The sequence below is a fragment of the Sprattus sprattus genome (assembly GCF_963457725.1).
Source record: "Sprattus sprattus genome assembly, chromosome: 9".
Lineage (NCBI taxonomy): Eukaryota > Metazoa > Chordata > Actinopteri > Clupeiformes > Clupeidae > Sprattus > Sprattus sprattus.
Window position 1 is genome coordinate 25,058,857 of NC_137928.1, and position 18,279 is coordinate 25,077,135.

The 18,279-nt window shown below is 44.4% G+C and overlaps 1 protein-coding gene across 1 annotated transcript in view; it reads left to right on the plus strand.

Moving 5' to 3' along the window:
• The window catches only part of rasa2 (RAS p21 protein activator 2), a 48,447-nt gene extending 31,410 nt beyond the window's left edge, over window positions 1-17,037 (plus strand). The window contains exons 18-24 of the mRNA XM_080844293.1: window positions 1,078-1,151; window positions 1,842-1,948; window positions 12,866-12,948; window positions 13,327-13,535; window positions 13,721-13,824; window positions 14,067-14,247; window positions 15,254-17,037. Coding sequence (XP_080700419.1) covers window positions 1,078-1,151; window positions 1,842-1,948; window positions 12,866-12,948; window positions 13,327-13,535; window positions 13,721-13,824; window positions 14,067-14,247; window positions 15,254-15,284 — 789 coding nt within the window. The 3' untranslated portion in view covers window positions 15,285-17,037. The remainder of the gene's footprint in view (window positions 1-1,077; window positions 1,152-1,841; window positions 1,949-12,865; window positions 12,949-13,326; window positions 13,536-13,720; window positions 13,825-14,066; window positions 14,248-15,253) is intronic.
• The last annotated feature ends 1,242 nt before the right edge of the window (window positions 17,038-18,279 follow it).

The following is an 18,279-nucleotide window of genomic DNA, read 5'->3' on the forward strand; positions in this document are numbered from 1 at the left end:
ACCATGAGGGGGATGGTTCTACTGGCAAAATAATCTCCAAGGATCACAGCTGGAGAATTGTAGAGGTTAGTTGAGTATTGGGGTCAGAAAGTCTCCAAAACTACCATCAGACACCACCTACATCACCACAAGTTGTTTTGGAGGGTTGCGAGAAAAAAGCCTCTGCTGTCAATCAACAACAAACTAAAGCGCCTCCAGTTTGCCAAATGTAAGTCAGACTTTCAATGGGACCGAGTTATATGGTCAGATCAGATGAGACCAAAATAAAGCTTTTCTGGCAACAAACGTCAGCGATGGGTTTGGCGTAGACAGAAAGATAGCCATATAGAAAAGAACCCCATACCCAATGTGAAGTGTGGTGGCGGATCTTTGATGTTGTGGGGCTGTTTTTCTTCCAAAGGCCCTGGACATCTTGTTAGGATACATGGTATCATGGATCCATCAAATACCAGCAGATATTAAATGAAAACCTAACAGCCCCCTCCAGTAAGCCTTAAAATGGGCTGTGGTTGGACCTTCCAGCAGGACAATGATCCTAGGCACACCTCAAAATCATCACAAAAATGGTTCACCGACCACAGAATAAAGGTTTTGCCATGGCCATCACAGTCCCCTGACCTAAACCCCATAGAAAATCTATGGGATGAGCTGTAGCCAAATCTACAAACGTTGACCTCAGATTCTGAAGGATCTGAAGAGATACTGCATGTAGGAATGGTCTCAGATCCCGTGCCATGTGTTCACCAACCTCATCATGCATTATAGGAGAAGACTCAGAGCTATTATCTTGGCAAATGGAGGATGCACAAAACATTACATTAAGGGGTGCCAATAATTGTCGCACACATATTTTGGGGAAAAATATTTATTTAATGTCAATGTTTTTTTCTCTTTTAATAATTTTACTTCAATGAAAAGGTAAGATTTTTGTGAATATTTTGAGTGAAAAACCAAGAGGATTAACAGCAAAGACAAAACATTTTATAGCCTGTTTAGCTCATATTCACTAGGGGCACTGTACATGACTGTTCACTCTCTTTGGCTGTTCACTCTCTACGTCTTTCCCTCTCTCCTCAGTTCTTAGATGACATATCCTCCAATGTGAGCAAAGAGTCCAGTGGACTGGCAGACTCGCTGGTCCTTAAAGAGGGGTAAGTGGTCAGAGGAGTGAGTGGGGTGTGGGGGTATTGACTCGCTGGTCCTTAAAGAGGGGTAAGTGGTCAGAGGAGGGACTGGGGGTGTGGGATCCTCAGAGTGAGGCCAAGAGTATCTGCTTTGGGATGAAAGAGTCTGTCCTTTTTGGCGAATCCCTCATGAAATGCCAAAGTTGTATTTCTTGATTCAAGTTAGCTGGTCATAGATGGAGTAAGCAAAGACTTGGGAAGTCCAGCTGGCGAACATATCAATGTATTCCAAATGACAAAGTTTAGCCTTGAAGCCTCTAACTCACTGCACAATAAACTCAGTTCGTACAGGTACTGGTTACTGAGAATATTCTTTGTCGTCTTCACAGAATTCCGTAGTTCTTATAGGGCTACAGAATAAGCATGCTTACACAATGGTGTAAAAGGTTATCCACAGGTGTTCGCCAGGGGGAATGCTCAGGCTAAGAAATGACCCCAGGAATAACGTTAGAAAGACGTTATAAATAACTTTGTGAATAACTTTAAACCTGTCTTTGTGTTTGCCCCTGTGCGTATGTGTGTGATTGCATGCGGCATTTCTGTGTGTGTGTGTGTGTGTGTGTGTGTGTGTGTGTGTGTGTGTGTGTGTGTGTGTGTGTGTGTGTGTGTGTGTGTGTGTGTGTGTGTGTGTGTGTGTGTGTGTGTGTGTGTGTTTAGGGAAGTGCACAAGCGAGCACAGGGAAGGAAGCGTCTCGGAAAGAAGAACTTCAAGAAGCGCTGGCTCCGCGTGACCAACCGGGAGCTCTCCTATCACAAGCACCGAGGTATGCCCCCTCCCCCCCCCACCCACCACCACCTCCATAACCATGACGATGCACATAGAGCCTTCTCTGTCAGGGACTCGGGTGAACTCATGTGTGTGCTGCCATTTATAGCACTCATCAGTGTTAATGTGCTGCAGTGGCAAGTAAACATGCTGGACAGAATGATTCAGTGTTGTGGTTAGGGTTGCTGGCAACTGGGAGAGAGTGATGGAGAGAGAGAAGAGGTGAGCAAGAGAAGGATGGAAATGATTTAAGAAAGAGAGTTGGAAAGCAAGGTAGAGTGAGTAAGAGCTAGGGTGAGAACACTTTGGTAACTCTAACTGGCTCCATCACCTTACACTGGTGGGAAAGCTCAGATCTTGACTGACGAGCAGTTGACGCAAAATTTAAATGAGCGGAACTGATGTGAGCAGAGGGAAAGGAAAGACACACAAAAGAGAGTACGATGTGGACTGAGAGAGAAGTGAAATCGAAGCAAGCTCCTAGGAGCGTAACCTGAATGGATACTCGCAGAAACCAAAGGAGATAGCGCAGTAGTTACGATAATTAGCGCAACCCTATCCTGCGTAAACACTCACCGTCACGCCGTCAACCGGTGGTTCTGGGCCGCCATTCAGACCCGCTGGCTCGGGTAAGACCGGCACCGAAGGCCAAACTGGGGATTGATAGGCGGGACGGAAGCACACACACACACACACACGTCTGGCTACCTCCTGTAAACCAATAGCTAACATTGGGGTCACCGACCGACCACTGCTCCCACCCTCAACAGACACACACACACTTTCAATCTCACATGCTCACAAATATGCACACACACACACACGTATATATTTATATATATACTTGTACACAGATTATCTTATAACACTCACATTTGTAGTACATACACACTCTTACACACAAACAGACACACGATTACCTCTGTTAACCTAACATGACCCCTCCCTGGCCGTTGGTGGAAACTGAGTCCAAGACCAGCCACAGACAGTATTGTGTTTTAATGCATGGGGCTTTGAGCCAACATGGCCTCCACTGCAGCCTTATTAAGGCTCATAATTGGCCAGTTAGCCCCCATTGACCCTGCAGCCCTGCAGTGAGCAGTCATGGTGTGATGGCTTTTAGGCGCCAGGGGCTCCACTACCTCTTATATATATGTTTTACCTTTTATGTTCTCTTCTTCTCTTCTTTCTTTCTCGTCAGTGTTTATCCTCTTTCTCTCTCTCTCTCTCTCTCTCTCTCTCTCTCTTTCTCTTTGGTCCATCTATGTATTTGTTTATTAATGTATTTTTTGTTATTGAAAGGATTCTGGACTGGTTTTTGCTTATCTGACCCCCTTTATTGCGGCTACAACACAAGCCACACACAGATTAATTTATAATGCAGCCGTGTTTCTTGGAAAAGAGGGGGGACTGTGATTTATTTCACAGCCAGTCACATTCAATCTCATATCTGAGCATCTCTCTGTTTTCATTGCTGCTGGATCATGTTAGCATTAACAGCAGCAGTGGGTCATGCTATGTGTGTGTGTGTGTGTGTGTGTGTGTGTGTGTGTGTGTGTGTGTGTGTGTGTGTGTGTGTGTGTGTGTGTGTGTGTGTGTGTGTGTGTGTGTGTGTGTGTGTGTGTGCTTGCGTGCATGCGTGTGTTTGTGTGTGTATATTTGTGTTGGACTTGTGTTAGAGAGTGTCGATGTGAGTGTGTGTGTATATGTTCATGCTTATATCAAGTTGGTGTGTGTGTTTCATTTGTGTGAGTGTTTTTCAAATGTTCTGTGGGTGTGCATTTTATATGTGTCCTCTGAGGTGAAAGATACAGTGGGGAAAATAGGTATTTGAACCCCTACTGATTTCGCAAGTTTGGCCACTTTCAAAGAAATGTGTGATCTAGAATTGTATTGGTAGGTGTATTTTAACAGTGAGAAACAGAATATCAACAAAAAAAATCAGAAAACTGAATTTTATAACATTTATGACTTTATTTGCATTTGATGCAAAAAAAATAAGTATTTGAACCCCCAAGCAAACAGCAAGAATGCTGGCTCACAATGACCAGTTATGTCCCCAAGAAGCACACAGATTAGTCCTCATTAGGTCTAACAAGGTACACCTGATCTCAACTGGTGACGTTTATAAAATAAACCTGTCCAAAGAATCATACTTCACACCTTCAACCTCACCACCATGGGCAAGACCAAAGAGTTGTCCAAGGACGTCATAGATAAGATTGTAGACCTGCACAAGGCTCGAATGGGCTACAAAACCATTGGCAAGCAGCTTGGTGAGAAGCAGACAACTATTGGTGCGATTATTCGTAAATAGAAGCAACACCAAACAAATGTTAATCGCTCTAGGTCTGGGGCTCCATGCAAGATATCCCCTCGTGCGGTATCAGTGATCATTCGAAAGGTGCAGAATAACCCCAGAACTACACAGGGGGAGCTTGTGAATGATCTCAAGGCAGCTGGGACCACAGTCACCAAGAAAACCATTGGCGACACACCACGCCGTAATTTTTTGAAGTACTGCAGCACTTGCAAGGTCCCCCTGCTCAAGGAAGCGCATGTACAGGGCCATCTTAAGTTTGCCATTGCACACTTGAATGATTCTAAGGAGGATTGGGAGACAGAATGTGGTCAGATGATACCAAAATCAAGCTCTTTGGTAGGGCTGGGCGATTTTTCGATTTCGATTTTAATCGCGATGTAATTTTTTTCTACGGTTTTAAATGAGACGTTCGATTAGACGGCGCCTTCAAAAAAAAAAAAAAAATCAATGTTTTCACAGACCCGCGAATACAGCGCCGCACGTAGCCCATGGGCGTCGCGAAAATGTAGCCTAATTGGGGGGGGGGGGGGGGGGGGGGACAAGACCCCCTCACTTTTCAAAACAAGTCGTTTCGACCCCCCCACTTTTGCAGTCAAAATAGTGCGTGCGTGACTGCTGGTCTACTAGTCCATTATTCTTTCCATTGCTTCACAATTAAATCCGTTCAACTTTATCAGTGGGGAATACCCACAGCAATATAAATCCACTCCGCGTTTTCCTGGTGTACTACGCAGCCTCATCACGCACGCAGATTCAACTGTCATTAATGTTCATTCATTCTCTGATTTGATCGGAGCGTCGCGCTAGAAGCAGACCACATAAATGGACATACGGATTTTTTTTTCGAAGAAGAGGTAAGTCAGAGTTGCCCAAGTTTTACCTGTAGTGGACAATTAAGGACCACCCAATGGACATTATGTAAGGGATAATGTATAGAACGCAGGTCCTTATCGGAAAATAAGTCCCGACAGGGTGAACCGGACACCGACGCGAAGCGGAGGTGTCTTGCTTCGCCCTGAAGGGACTTATTTTCCGATGAGGACCTGCGTTCTATACATTATCCCGCTTATTATACAGCAACTTGCCAAAACAAAAAAATAACTTAACACAGTGTGTCTTTTTACAATGTATTTGTTACTATACGTAGTGTTAGAAAGCAGAGAAATAGTTCGCCAAAGACGTTGAACTTCAAAGACGTTGAACATTCTTTAGAACACAGCTGCTCAACCGTCCGCTGAAACTCCATTGATAAGTTACCGGACTCAATACTTTCGGAATGATACGAAAGACCTATATCAGAAGCACAAAACCCGTTGCCATTGACAGCACAGCGGTCATTATATGCAGGTCATTATATGAAAATAAGTACCTGCGAACGTTGGGGATGGCCCATTCAAATCAACGGGGCTTTTTGGAACGTTCTGAAGAGCCGTATAATAACTGGCTATAATCGTATTGTTATTGCCATAACAACCGTGAGCTAATCTGGCGTTAACGTTAGCTAGCTAATGGCAGTTTTTCTAACGACAGCAGCGACTAAACACACACTCACCAAAGAAGATTTTTTTTTTTTAATGTGTCACTCACTTGTATACCTCTCTTTGACTCACACACGAAAGATGATGTCAATGCCACAAATAAAATGAACATTGGTGTGCTGGGCATGCTGTCAAGCTTTGCCATGTATGAAAACTATTTCCCCTACGTGAACCGTTTACTTCTGGCAGCTTCCATCCTTAAAGACTTTGGGTTTCAATACACATTTGGCCATTTCTGACCTGAACAGTCATACTTTAATGAGGTGGTCAGTTTGAATGTAGCCAACATAATTATCAGGCCACCAAACCTATATCAATTGTGAATTTGATATGCTGATAACATGATTTACATCTCAGAGAAAAACATGGTAAAATGCACCAGAATGCGGGTATTTCCATGTACGTTTTTCAAAAAATTTTGGGGTGATTTTGTTCATATCGTGATATAAAATCGAAATCGAAAATTTTTGGGGGAAAAAATCGAAATATAACTTTTTCCCATATCGCCCAGCCCTACTCTTTGGCATCAACTCGACTTGCCATGTATGACGGGGGGGATGCTGAATATGACCCCAAGAGTACATCATACCCACCATCAAGCATGGAGGTGGAAACATTATGCTTTGGGGCTGTTTCTCTGCCAAGGGTACAGGACGACTCCACCGCATCAAGGGGACTATGGATGGGGCCATGTAACGTGGAATATTGGGCTTGAACTTCATTCCCTCATTCCCTCCCATTGAAAACGCAACCTTAAAGATTTGGAGAGGATCTGCATAGAGGAGTGGACCAAAATCCCTCCTGAGATGTGTGTAAACCTGGTGACCAACTATAAGAAACGCCTGACGTCTGTGCTTGCCAACAAGGGTTATTCCACCAAGTACTAAGTCATTTTTGTCAGTCAGTTTGGCTAGGGGTTCAAATACTTATTTTTTGCATCAAATGCAAATAAAGTCATAAATGTTTTGTAGATATTCTGTTTCTCACTGTTAATATACACCTACCATTACAATTATAGTTCACACATTTCTTTGCAAGTGGCCAAACTTGTGGTCGCCAGGGGTTCAAATACTTATTTTTCCCACTCTAAGTGCCTGTGTGTTTTAATGAGAGCGTGGGGCTGTCCCATAGACTAGACTGCCCACACTCCCACAGACAGTCATGGGGGCCTAAGCCACTCACGCTGCCAGGCAGGCTGGACTTGACCCGAGAGGCAGAAAGAGAGAGAGAGAGAGAGAAAAAATTGATTCATAGTTGAGCCATGAACTATAGAGAGTTGTTTTGGATTCACATTCTTCTAAGAATCAAAGAATCTTTCTAAGAATGTTTGCAAATATTTCCCTGTCTCCCTTTAGTCACCCCGCCACACCTCCTCGTTCTTGTGTGTGCTGCCATGCTCCCCGACTGGCCTCTCATCATTTGTCTCTGAATCAACCTTGTTTGCTTTTCGTTTAGGGCACGTGTTTAATTCTCTCCCTGCCCCTCGGTCTCTCTCTATCTCTTTCTCATTCTCTCCCTGCCCCTCCCTCTCTCTGTGAATGCTGGCCCATCCACCTCTCATTCTCTCCCTGCCCCTCTCTCTCTCTGTGAATGCTGCCCCATCCACCTCTTATTCTCTCCCTGCCCCTCTCTCTTTCTGTGAATGCTGCCCCATCCACCTCTCATTCTCTCCCTGCCCCTCTCTCTCTGTGTGAATGCTGCCCCATCCACCTCTTATTCTCTCCCTGCCCCTCTCTCTCTCTGTGAATGCTGACCCATCCACCTCTTAAGCTCTCCCTGCCCCTCTGTCTCTCTCCCTCTCTTTCTCATTCTCTCCCTGCCCCTCTGTCTCTCTCTCTCTCTCTCATTCTCTCCCTGCCCCTCTGTCTCTCTCTCTGTGAATGCTGCCCCATCCACCTCTCATGCTCTCCCTGCCCCTCTGTCTCTGTCTCTCTCTCTCTCTCCCTGCCCCTCTGTCTCTCTCTCTCTCTCTGTGAATGCTGCCCCATCCACCTCTCATTCTCTCCCTGCCCCTCTCTCTCTCTGTGAATGCTGCCCCATCCACCTCTTATTCTCTCCCTGCCCCTCTCTCTCTCTCTGTGAATGCTGCCCCATCCACCTCTTATTCTCTCCCTGCTCCTCTCTCTCTCTGTGAGTGCTGCCTTACCCATCTCTCTATGGCTTAGGAGCTGACTGTATTTGTGGGGTTTAATTGAAATGGAATCCTGGAAAATCTCTATAAGAGATCTAGATATTTAGGGCCTGATTTACTAATATGCGAGCGCTGCTTAATCTGCGTTCGCAAATTAACGCACAGTGTTTTTGCGCATTTTACTTGGTATTTATCAAACCAGATTGCGCTGGGCAATCTGTGTTTACTCCGCCCTATATAAGGCCTGATTTACTAACACTGCGACCGCTGCTTAAACTGCTGTCGCACATTAACGCACTGTGTTTTTGCGCATTTTCCGTGGTATTTATTTAGGAAGAGAAAATGAAGGTTCAGCGAGGTGGAGAGAAGACGAACTAGAAGACCCTCCAGTCCGTTTTTTTCAATCCTTATGGTCTTTTACAAACCTCAGCCAGGCAAAGTACAACGTTGTCCCGGAAGAAAAACTTGCTTCCTTTAGCTCTGACAATGTTCCCCAACTCTGAGAAGTGTTTTTTCCAGCAGGGCAATGCTCCATGCCACACAGCCAGGCCAGTAAAGGCGTGGGTGCAATCAATGGTTCCGATTACGTTCGGAAAGTTTGCGATTTCAAAGTCCACAATTGCGTTCAGAGCCGAACTCGTGGCATTGTATGGGTAGCTAGCGATAGTCATGGCTCTGTGTGTGTGTGGGTGTGAGTGTGTGCGCGAGTTCAATGCCTCTCTCTCTCTCTCTCTCTCTCTCTCTCTCTCTCTCTCGCTCTCTCGCTCCTGCGGGCAACGAGAGTGAAGTGTCTTTCTCCCGTGTCTGCGGGGCAACGTGAGTTATAAGTCAATGTTAATGTTGACGGTGGAAAGGGGAATTCACTTTTCCACAAACTGGTTGAAATTATCCGGAGGCCAATATTTGCAAATACGTTTTAACAACTGATGGAATGGAATGTGATCGCTGGGTGGAGGGTTGGATGTCTCTCTAATCTGGTCCAGTAATTGAAGTATTGCGTGGCTGGTTAACCTGTACCGTGTAATGATTTGTGGTTCGCTTAACTGAAAATGTGTTATACGAGTTGAAAAAATTATTTCTGTGCGCTGTCTCTGTCTTCTTTCTTCGCCTTGCTATTATCACTGCTGCCATATCAAAGTTTTCAGACTCAATGGAAATGCGCTTCCTAGTTAAGATGTGCTTTTATGAGGCGGAGAATTAGCGCGCAAATCATAGACGTGCGCTCGCCAGGCAGTTTAGTAAATTCCACGCAATACATCATTAGGCGCACTCCTCCCATTAAAGTGCGCTTCACGCCTACGTTACCACCCACGTCTCCGTGCCATCCCACCTGTTGGCAGGTACACACCCTAAAAGCGTTAATATGCGACTCTACTCAAATGCGCCCCCTTAGTAAATACCTTTTTATGTTTACGACCGCTATTTTACGCCAGAAATGGGCGCAATCCTGTTAGTAAATCAGGCCCTTAGGCTTTTATCAAGGCCAGCTATTTTTCCTATAAGCTATTTTTATGAACAGCTGATTTGTGTTCTCTCAAAACAGTATCTTTCAGAGGAGTTTTAAAAGTCCCAGGACCTCGGAGAGGTTGAGGCTATTTGATAAAAAGGTCCAAGGCGGGGTCCTCCAGTATCCCAGCATCCTGTGGGATTGGGAGGAAAAGAAGGGGAAGGGGATGTTCTGTCTGTGAGAAAGATGAGGTCCAGGCTAGAGTTTAAAGGGATTATTTACTCAACTCTGTTCTCAGAGGGCCTGTTTTGGGTGATAGTGGTGTGGAGACGAGTGCGTGCAATCTGTTGGGGTCAGATGGGGTCATTGTTTTGGATAAAGAAAGCTATATGCTACACATGCTTTCAAATCAACAACAGGGCTTCCATGCAGGTATCTCATTTGAATGCAGCTTTCTGTTATGAATGAGTTAAGCTATAAAACAATAACTGTTTCCCAGCACACCCATCAAACGCAGTACCGTCGACAACCATATTTCCACTGGGTAGCAATACTTGTGAGTCTTTTCCCTTTTATTTCCCTTTGCTTGTGCATGCAAGTTCAGGATGGTGTACAGGCCAACATAACAAGCATAGCCATCTCAAATAAAAATAAATGCCTGTGCCATAGTCATAAAAGCGGCATAAAACGGCTCCAAGTCCAAATTTCTCCACAAAGAAAGGCTGAGTTGACCGAAGCACAAACAGCCTAAATACATAGACCACCGGAAGAGACTGTTAATCTTGTTGCTGTCTGTTGAGGACAGGTGAGCAACCAGGCTGGAACTGAGACCTAGAATGAGCAAGTCTTATTTAATAGTGGTTGTATGCTAGTAATTCTAGTAGTACTGAAATACTTTTAGTATTGGTAGTAGTAGTATCCTAGTAGTAGTACTAAAAATAGTATGCTAGTAGTAGTAGTATGCTTATAGTAGTGCCAGTAGTAGTATGCTAATAGTAGTGCTAGTAGTAGTATGGTAGTAGTGGTGGTAATATTAGTATGCTAGTAGAAGTGGTACTTGAAGAAGTAGCAGTAGTATCTTATGGTGCTGTGTTCAGTCTTGCCCTTGATGTGTTCATAATGTTGAGTTGTTTAGCAAATGTAGCTTCAAGTATTGCATGATGCGCCTGAGATTGTGGAGTTGCTGGGGGTCTGGTAAATTGGAGATAATGTCCAAAGACAGGGACTATAAACCAGACAGCGACACGTGAAACTCAGCGAGAGAGTTAAAGAAGGCATCGCAGGTGGTAACGCCACGCCTAATGAGCTGCCTCTGACTCACCCCAGTCTCCTTCACTTAATGGCTTACGACCGTGTCAGGCTGTCAACGCAAGGCTTTTCGCACAGCCTAGAGTCGGCTCCCACCACTAGTGGACTACGTCTGGTCCTCGTCATGTTTTTCTTTTTTCTCCCCCCCCCCCCCCTCCATAAAATAAGGTTTGGACTTGGCCTGTAGTTGTGTTGTAAGCAGAGCTCCCTTTGTAAAACTTTAGGACTAGCAGCGTCCGCTTAATGGTCAAACTTGAGCAGAAGTCTTAAGATTGTTCAGTGTGATAGTTCAGTGTAATTAAATTACTACAAATGACTACAACTTTGTGTGTGTGTGTGTGTGTGTGTGTGTGTGTGTGTGTGTGTGTGTGTGTGTGTGTGTGTGTGTGTGTGTGTGTGTGTGTGTGTGTGTGTGTGTGTGTGTGTGTGTGTGTGTGTGTGTGTGTGTGTGTGTGTGTGTGTGTGTGTGTGTGTGTGTGTGTGCACGCGCGTGTGTGTGTGTGTGTGTGGTTCTTTCAGTTAAAAAAAGAGAGCCTGTGTTTCAAAGGGAGCATAAATCTCCTAATTGTTCTTTTTTGGGCGTTTGTGTGGGTGTGTGTGGAAGCCCAGACGTTGTGTAACTCTTGCGCCGCTCTTTCAAAGAGCTGACTGATCGCTCCTGCTCTCAGGTCTACTGTGCTCCCCCGATGAACCTGTGTGGTCTGCAGCCCACAGCGGCACCATCCAAGAGCCCTACACGAACCATTGGAGTAACCTAAATTGGGTTTCTCATACGAACGCCTTGAGGGAAACGGTGTAGTGGAACATGTGAAAGATTGTTTGAAATACTGCATGCATTTGGCCAATTAAAGGTTCATTTTGTTTTTTAATGAAGGCTGAATTTGGCAATTAGGGAGGATCAGATTGGTGTGGAAATTCACCGGTCTCTCTAACTCAATCTTCTTCTTAGTAAACAGACATTTTTTCATGCTTTTGATTTCTTTAAAAGATGTCATTGAATACTTCTTGGCTTGTGGGTCCCATGTTGAGGGGAAGGGCTGACAGGAAGTGGTGGATTTGTGTGAGTGTGGGAATGTCTGTGTGTCTGTCAGTCCCAGTGTCCTCTGGGTTGACACACAACAGACCATGACCCATCTCTTAGCAACTCATCACTGTGACGATGTGAAGACATGAGAAACACACATTTAACCAGGAGGGGTCCCCTGCCTGCATGTGTCTGTGTGTGTCAGGTTACTGTCGTCAGTTATAATTCTGCTCCTCTGAAAGAAAGGCTCTGTTGCACTGAAAGAGAGGGACTGAAAGAAGTGTTGGATAGAGAGAGAGACTGGGGGAGAGATGAAACTATGGAAGAAGAGAGTGGGAATTGATGGATGAAGCGAGTAAAAAGGAAGACGGAGAGAGAGAGGAAGACAGAGTGTGGTGTGGATCAATTGATGAACTCAAGAGCCTGAGAACAGTGGACATTTCCAAGAGAATGGAGAATGACATAGATGGATTGGAGCATTAACTTATTACAAGGTGTCTTTCTCTCTCTGTGTGCCTGTGCATGTGTGTGTTTGTTTTTGTTTTTGTTTGTGTGTGCGTGCATTTGAATGGAGGCATGCAAGCAAGTGAAATTATATTTTTGGTCTGGCTTGTTAGAACAGCAGAGAAGTGTGTGTGTGTGTGTGTGTGTGTTATAGAAAATACACACGAATGCATGTGTGTGTGTGCGTGTGTGTGTGTGTGTGTGTGTGTGTGTGTGTTGGTTTGAATTGTGTGTGTGTGTGTGTGTTTTGGCCCTTCTGCTGTGAAAAGCAGAGCTGTTGATCTGAGGGATGCATCACGTACAGAGAATGTGCTCTGTAAACACACAGCTGTTTGTGTTGGAGGCGGCCGCTTTGGCAGACCCCAGACTCTCTTTGCATTTTCTTCACCCTGTCAGAAGGATCACAGGGGTCAAAAGGTCAAAGGTCACAGTGCTGTCTAGTTTAAGCAGACGCACATAAAAGGTTAATCTAGGGTAAATGAAAACTGCAGGGGAACTCATTCGCTCTCTCTCTCTCTCTCTCTATCTCCTTCTCTTACACACACACACACACACACACACACACACACACACACACACACACACACACACACACACACACACACACACACACTCTTAAGCTGGGTTTTGTGTGTTGCAGGGAAGGATGCCTTGTTTGTGATTCCTGTTAAGAGCATCATGGGAGTGGAAAAGCTGGATGAGAGTGCCTTCAACCGCAAAAATGTAAGACACGCACACACACACACACACACACACACAGTGCAGGGAGGAACATGAAGATGTAAAGCAACCTTTCGTTATGAGTTTCAAATATAGGGAATATAGTCAAGCACAGATGGAAGGCATGTTAATCCAGAATGGTCTAACTGATGTACAGGTAACAACATCAACATGAAGAGCAGGCTTTTGGGAGTATGTGTGCGTGTAGGTGTTTGTGTTTGTGTGAGTATGTTTAATGCATAAAGTTTTTGAAAAATGTTAAGTCATCAATTTGTCCCATACTTTAATGTTGCGCACAAACCAAGTGCATGGGTTTTCATCCATTTAACAATGTGTCTGTGTCTGTGTCTGTGTCTGTGCCCGTGTGTGTGTGTGTGTCAGATGTTTCAGGTGATCCACGTTGAGAAGCCTCTGTACGTGCAGGCAGGGAACTGTGTGGAGGCCAGTGAGTGGATCGAGGTGCTCAGCCAGGTGAGCCGCTGCAACCCGGGCCGCCTGGGCACCTACCACCCCTCCGCCTACCTCATGGGAGCCTGGCTGTGCTGCCACCACTCCTTCGAGACCCAGCCTGGCTGCAAGCCCTGCACCATGTGAGTGACCACACACACACACGCCGAACACGCATACACATTCACACTGCTCCTCAGCGGATCACAGCGGCCCCGCCCAACTGCACACCTGACTGAAATGTTATGACAGAATGGTGGTACTAGCCCACCGTTAACTATTAACCATTAACCATCAACCGTCACCGTGTCTATGTTTTACATGTCAGGAGCATGCCGGTCAACATCCAGCTGGACATCGACTGTGACCGCGAGACTGAGAGGATCTTCTCCATGTTCTCGTCCAACCTCACCAAGCTGCTGAAAATGGAAGGCAAGGAAACCCTCTAATATTCTCCCTCACATTCTTTCTCTCTCTCTCTCTCTCTCTCTCTCTCTCGTCTCTCTTATTTTTCCCCTTCTCCGCACATATTAAAGTGATTTATCTTTTAAGTGGAACAGTAGTTGCGAATGTGCATTTCTGCACATTTGTGTATATACTGCGCATCATATTATATATATTATTTTTGTATATTTTAAGTGTTTGTGTGCGTGTGTGTGTGTTTCCTTCTCCAGATGCCTGTGCCAGCCTGTCTGTGTACCTGGGTCAGCAGAAGGAGCAGGAGGAGTACTCCCTCTTCACCATCCAGGACCCTCGGGAGACGTTTGGCACTATCCAGAACGTCCGCATGGTGCTCGAGGAGCTGCAGGCTCACCATGACACACACGGAGCCCTCGCAGACGAGCCTGGCTCCATGTAAGACCTCCTTACCCTCGTCCCTATTTCAGAAGCCATTACACTCTGTTGTATTATTACTGTAGGTTAAGGACTTTAGAATTCAGTCGATAAATTCATGTTTTTGTATTTGAACAATGTAAAAAATGCCTACATATCAAAATGGAGATCAGTGCTTCCTCTGCTGTCACTCACAGGCCCATTAATTATCCAGTAGTAGCCTAATTAGGGTTTCCTTTTAGTGGCAAATTGTAAGGGCCTGCTTAACCTACTCTGCAGGCCTTTCCCTTCGCAAGCTGGAGGAAGGCCAATATATTAATGTAATCTTCATCAGTCATAAGATAAACACTGAGAGGGAATTTTGAAATTTTGTTCTTCATTAAATGTTTTGACTAAGCCCTTTTTTTCGGTTTGATCAACCAAGAATATGTTATATCACAGACAGCAGTACTTCTGGTGTCCCCCTCAGGGATTGCTCTTGAAATACCCTCATGTGAAATACCCTCTAATGGCCGATGTGGAATAGACTAGCTTACTGAGTAAAAGCTCTATTGGAACTAAAGGTAGCAGCATGACAAACCTGTACCAGCAGCTGAGACAAACGCATGCAATGGGAGCAATGTAAACGTTTCTCTAGCTGTTGCCTACCAGTGGTGCTTTATTTTATTTAAAATAACTTTTATTTTGCAATAAGTGATGCACATTGACATTTTTGCCACTGGTAACCCAAAACCTTGGCAACGTCATATCCATTGACTTCTTGTCAGGTCCAGAATAGCTCTGAGCGCCACTGTTCACAGAACAGACCAGGTAGCCAAGAACTTGGTTCTACTGAGCCAAGAGCAATATACACCATAGCAATGCACATCATCTGTTGTATTCACAAGAAAAGGCAGCTCATGCTATTGAGCTCACAGTACTACAACGTAGTCCGGGGGGAAAAAAACCACTCTCAAATATTCATGTAATTCTAACAGAATGGAACTAGGACTTCTTGTGACATTTTTTATGTGTGATTATATTTCAGGGAAAATCCTATAGTGGGGAAGACCTCCTAACTGTGGACAGTAAGAGATTACATTCACAACAGCAGGGGAGGCTGTTTTCCCACACAGAGACAACTTGGGAGTTATGGCAAGGGGGACACAGTGAGGACCGCAGCGCCTCAACTCACTGTGCCTCGTCTGCCTCCCCACAGCCTACGCCAAGCCTTGGCCAATCAGCGGAGGCCTTGCTGACCAGCTGACCTCTCATCAAGGGCTTGGCTTGGTTGAGGATTTTTATTTCCCCTCCCATTTTAAGACGATTAAACGACCTAAAACGTTTCCCACTAGTGCCTCGGTCCAGTTATCAATGGACCAACCCTCTCATGAGAGAAAATCCTCCCGGGGCGAAGACAGAATCTGTTGGTTTTCGGAGACATCATATGTGCTGTGAACATGAGGGGGAAAAAAGAGAAAAGAAACAAAACTAAAAAAAAAAAAAAACAAGAATGACAGACATCACACGGTCGGTCTGTGCGATGAAGGCTGCTAAATCTCACCTCTTTATTTTTCTTTGGTTTGTCTTTTGGAAATCTCATCTTCTGAGCAATCATGGGGACCTCTGCTCTCTGGTCTCTGCTTGTTTGGGCCTTAGTGTCTCACATACTGCACTTGGAGAGAGCATTCCTTCATACCAGCCATTCCTCTGCCCCAACACTTTCTCTCTCCCTCTTATGGTCACTCCATCTCTATACACCTTCCTTTTTCTCTCTATCCATCCCTGCCTATCTTTCTGTCTGTCTGTCTCTCTCTTTCTTTCTATTCTCTTTTTTTATCTACATCTGTCTTTGCTCCCTTCTCCCCCCTCCCCTTCTGTCTCTCTCTCTCTCTCTCTCTCCCTCTCTCCCCTGTTCTGTTCTTTGTCTTTGAGGATGGTGTTGTTCTGCCTTAAGTTCTGGTTGGACGTATTCTCCTCCTCCAGCCTCCACTGGCTTAGGGAATTATGCTCAAGCACTTTAGACATTTGGAACGTTCCAGATGGAATCATTTAGATACATGGTATCAACCTGCTCCCTCTACGGATCAGTTTAATGATCATCAGTCCCTTGTGTAAGTCTTGTATGATAACATTTGTACGTTTGTAGATTTTTTTTAAAGAAAAGATTAGCTATTTTTCTTATGCCAAAGAAGACCATTTCGTAGGGTTGACAACTTGAGAAAGAGTTTTAAGTGTATTTTAAATACAGACATTCTGAAGAAAAAAAGGAATATTATCTATGTCCAGCTGTGTGTTCTAATGTTTTTTTGTTTGTTTTGTCCTTATCATTGAATTTTTTTTGTTGTTCAGTGGACTGTCATTCATTGGCCTTCACGTCAAATCATGTTTTTTTTTAAATGGCTTCAAAACTTTCCTTTTACACTCCTAGCAAAAGACTGTGTGGTGTGAGGACAGCACATGACACTACTCAGTAGAAAGTACTGTGATGTCATAACCCTGTCAATAATGCATTTTTTAGGGTTCTGATTGGTCCCATTGTTTGTCGATCTTTGCTTAGGTCATCCCTTCTGGCATGACTGACCTGTACAACCTGCATATAAATTCACTTTGTTAGGACAGATTTTTCAAATCAAACCCAAACTGGCAGACAGATGAATCCATGGTTGTTTGCCTCTTCAAAAAAAAAAAAAGAAACCGTGTCTGTCTTTTTGATAATTTCGTCCGCAACCATCAACCGGTTAATGGTCGTTGCATGAACGCATATCAAAGTGGAATAAGAAGTGTACTTCACCATAGCACAGGGTTTATCATGCATCTTAATGTCTTGGCTTGAGGGAAGAAACGGTCTGGTCCATCATATATTTCTGTGTGCTTAATTGTATTTAATTATTTTTGTTTTTTTTATGTCATTTTTTTCCTTCCTTTTAAGCAGACCTGTAATTATGTTTTAACACACACTGTGAGCTGATCACTTTGTAAACTGTGTTGCTTTGATGGTACCTTTTTTAAGTGAATAAATAATTTTAACACTCCCACCAATGCCACACTCTCATTACTCATGCGGTGTCAGCTGCTTGCCGGTTTTAGAGGAGAACCACTGGAGAACCATTGGAACGGTGACTGGCTGAATCAGGTGAGGTGGTTTTGGTTTTAGACACTTTTTTTTATCTTCCTTTTCACCCTTTATCTGTTTCTTTCTTTGTCAAGTTTTCAGATGGGTGTCAACGACTCCTAATTCAAACCTGCAGTTTGGTCCTGAGCGAAACTGTTAAAAGTGTAACTGATCTACTGAATTGGGCTCAGGGGTGATAATAATGATCGTGTGTTTGTGTGTGTGTGTGTCTACAAAATCAAGCTGCCCCCTGTCCAGGAGATATCCAGATATCCTTCCAATATGTTGTCTTGGTGTTTTGAAGGCATATTATAATCCATGGTCAGTGAGAATTCCAAGAGTTCATTCCTCAGGAGTCAGGAGTTTTTTTTACTTCTGAATAACTCTGGAATTTTTTAACCTGGGCCCTATTTTCCCATCTTTTTTGGTCCACCTTTTTACTAGGGACAAAAACGATTGAAATTGATTCAGTATTGAGTTAGGATGCTAAGACCGGCAAACGCAAAACGGCTATACAATGTAATCCCATGGGGAAAGCATCAGCCTCAGGGGAAATCGCTTGTTTTCACCACTGAGACGTTCACAATGTTGCTGTTAGTGTCTGACAACATTGAAAGGATCCCTACAGAGATAGACCTGTGTCAATAGCTGTAGAACTGTTTCTAGTCATTAGTTTGCCTTCCTCTTCTTCCAGCGCGGAAGCACTATTGACTGTAGAAAACATAGGATTATATTGTATAGCCGTTTATCAGCTTGAAGTTTATTCATATCGTAAAAACTAACATTTGCATAAATATCCATGGAGCCATGGTCCCACCAGCTCTTTTTAAACCATTTCCTACTGTTACCTGTGTGGTCATCTCCCTACCTGTTAACTGTGTGGTCATCATCCTACCGGTTACCTGTGTGCTCATCATCCTACTGTTACCTGTGTGGTCATCATCCTACTGTTACCTGTG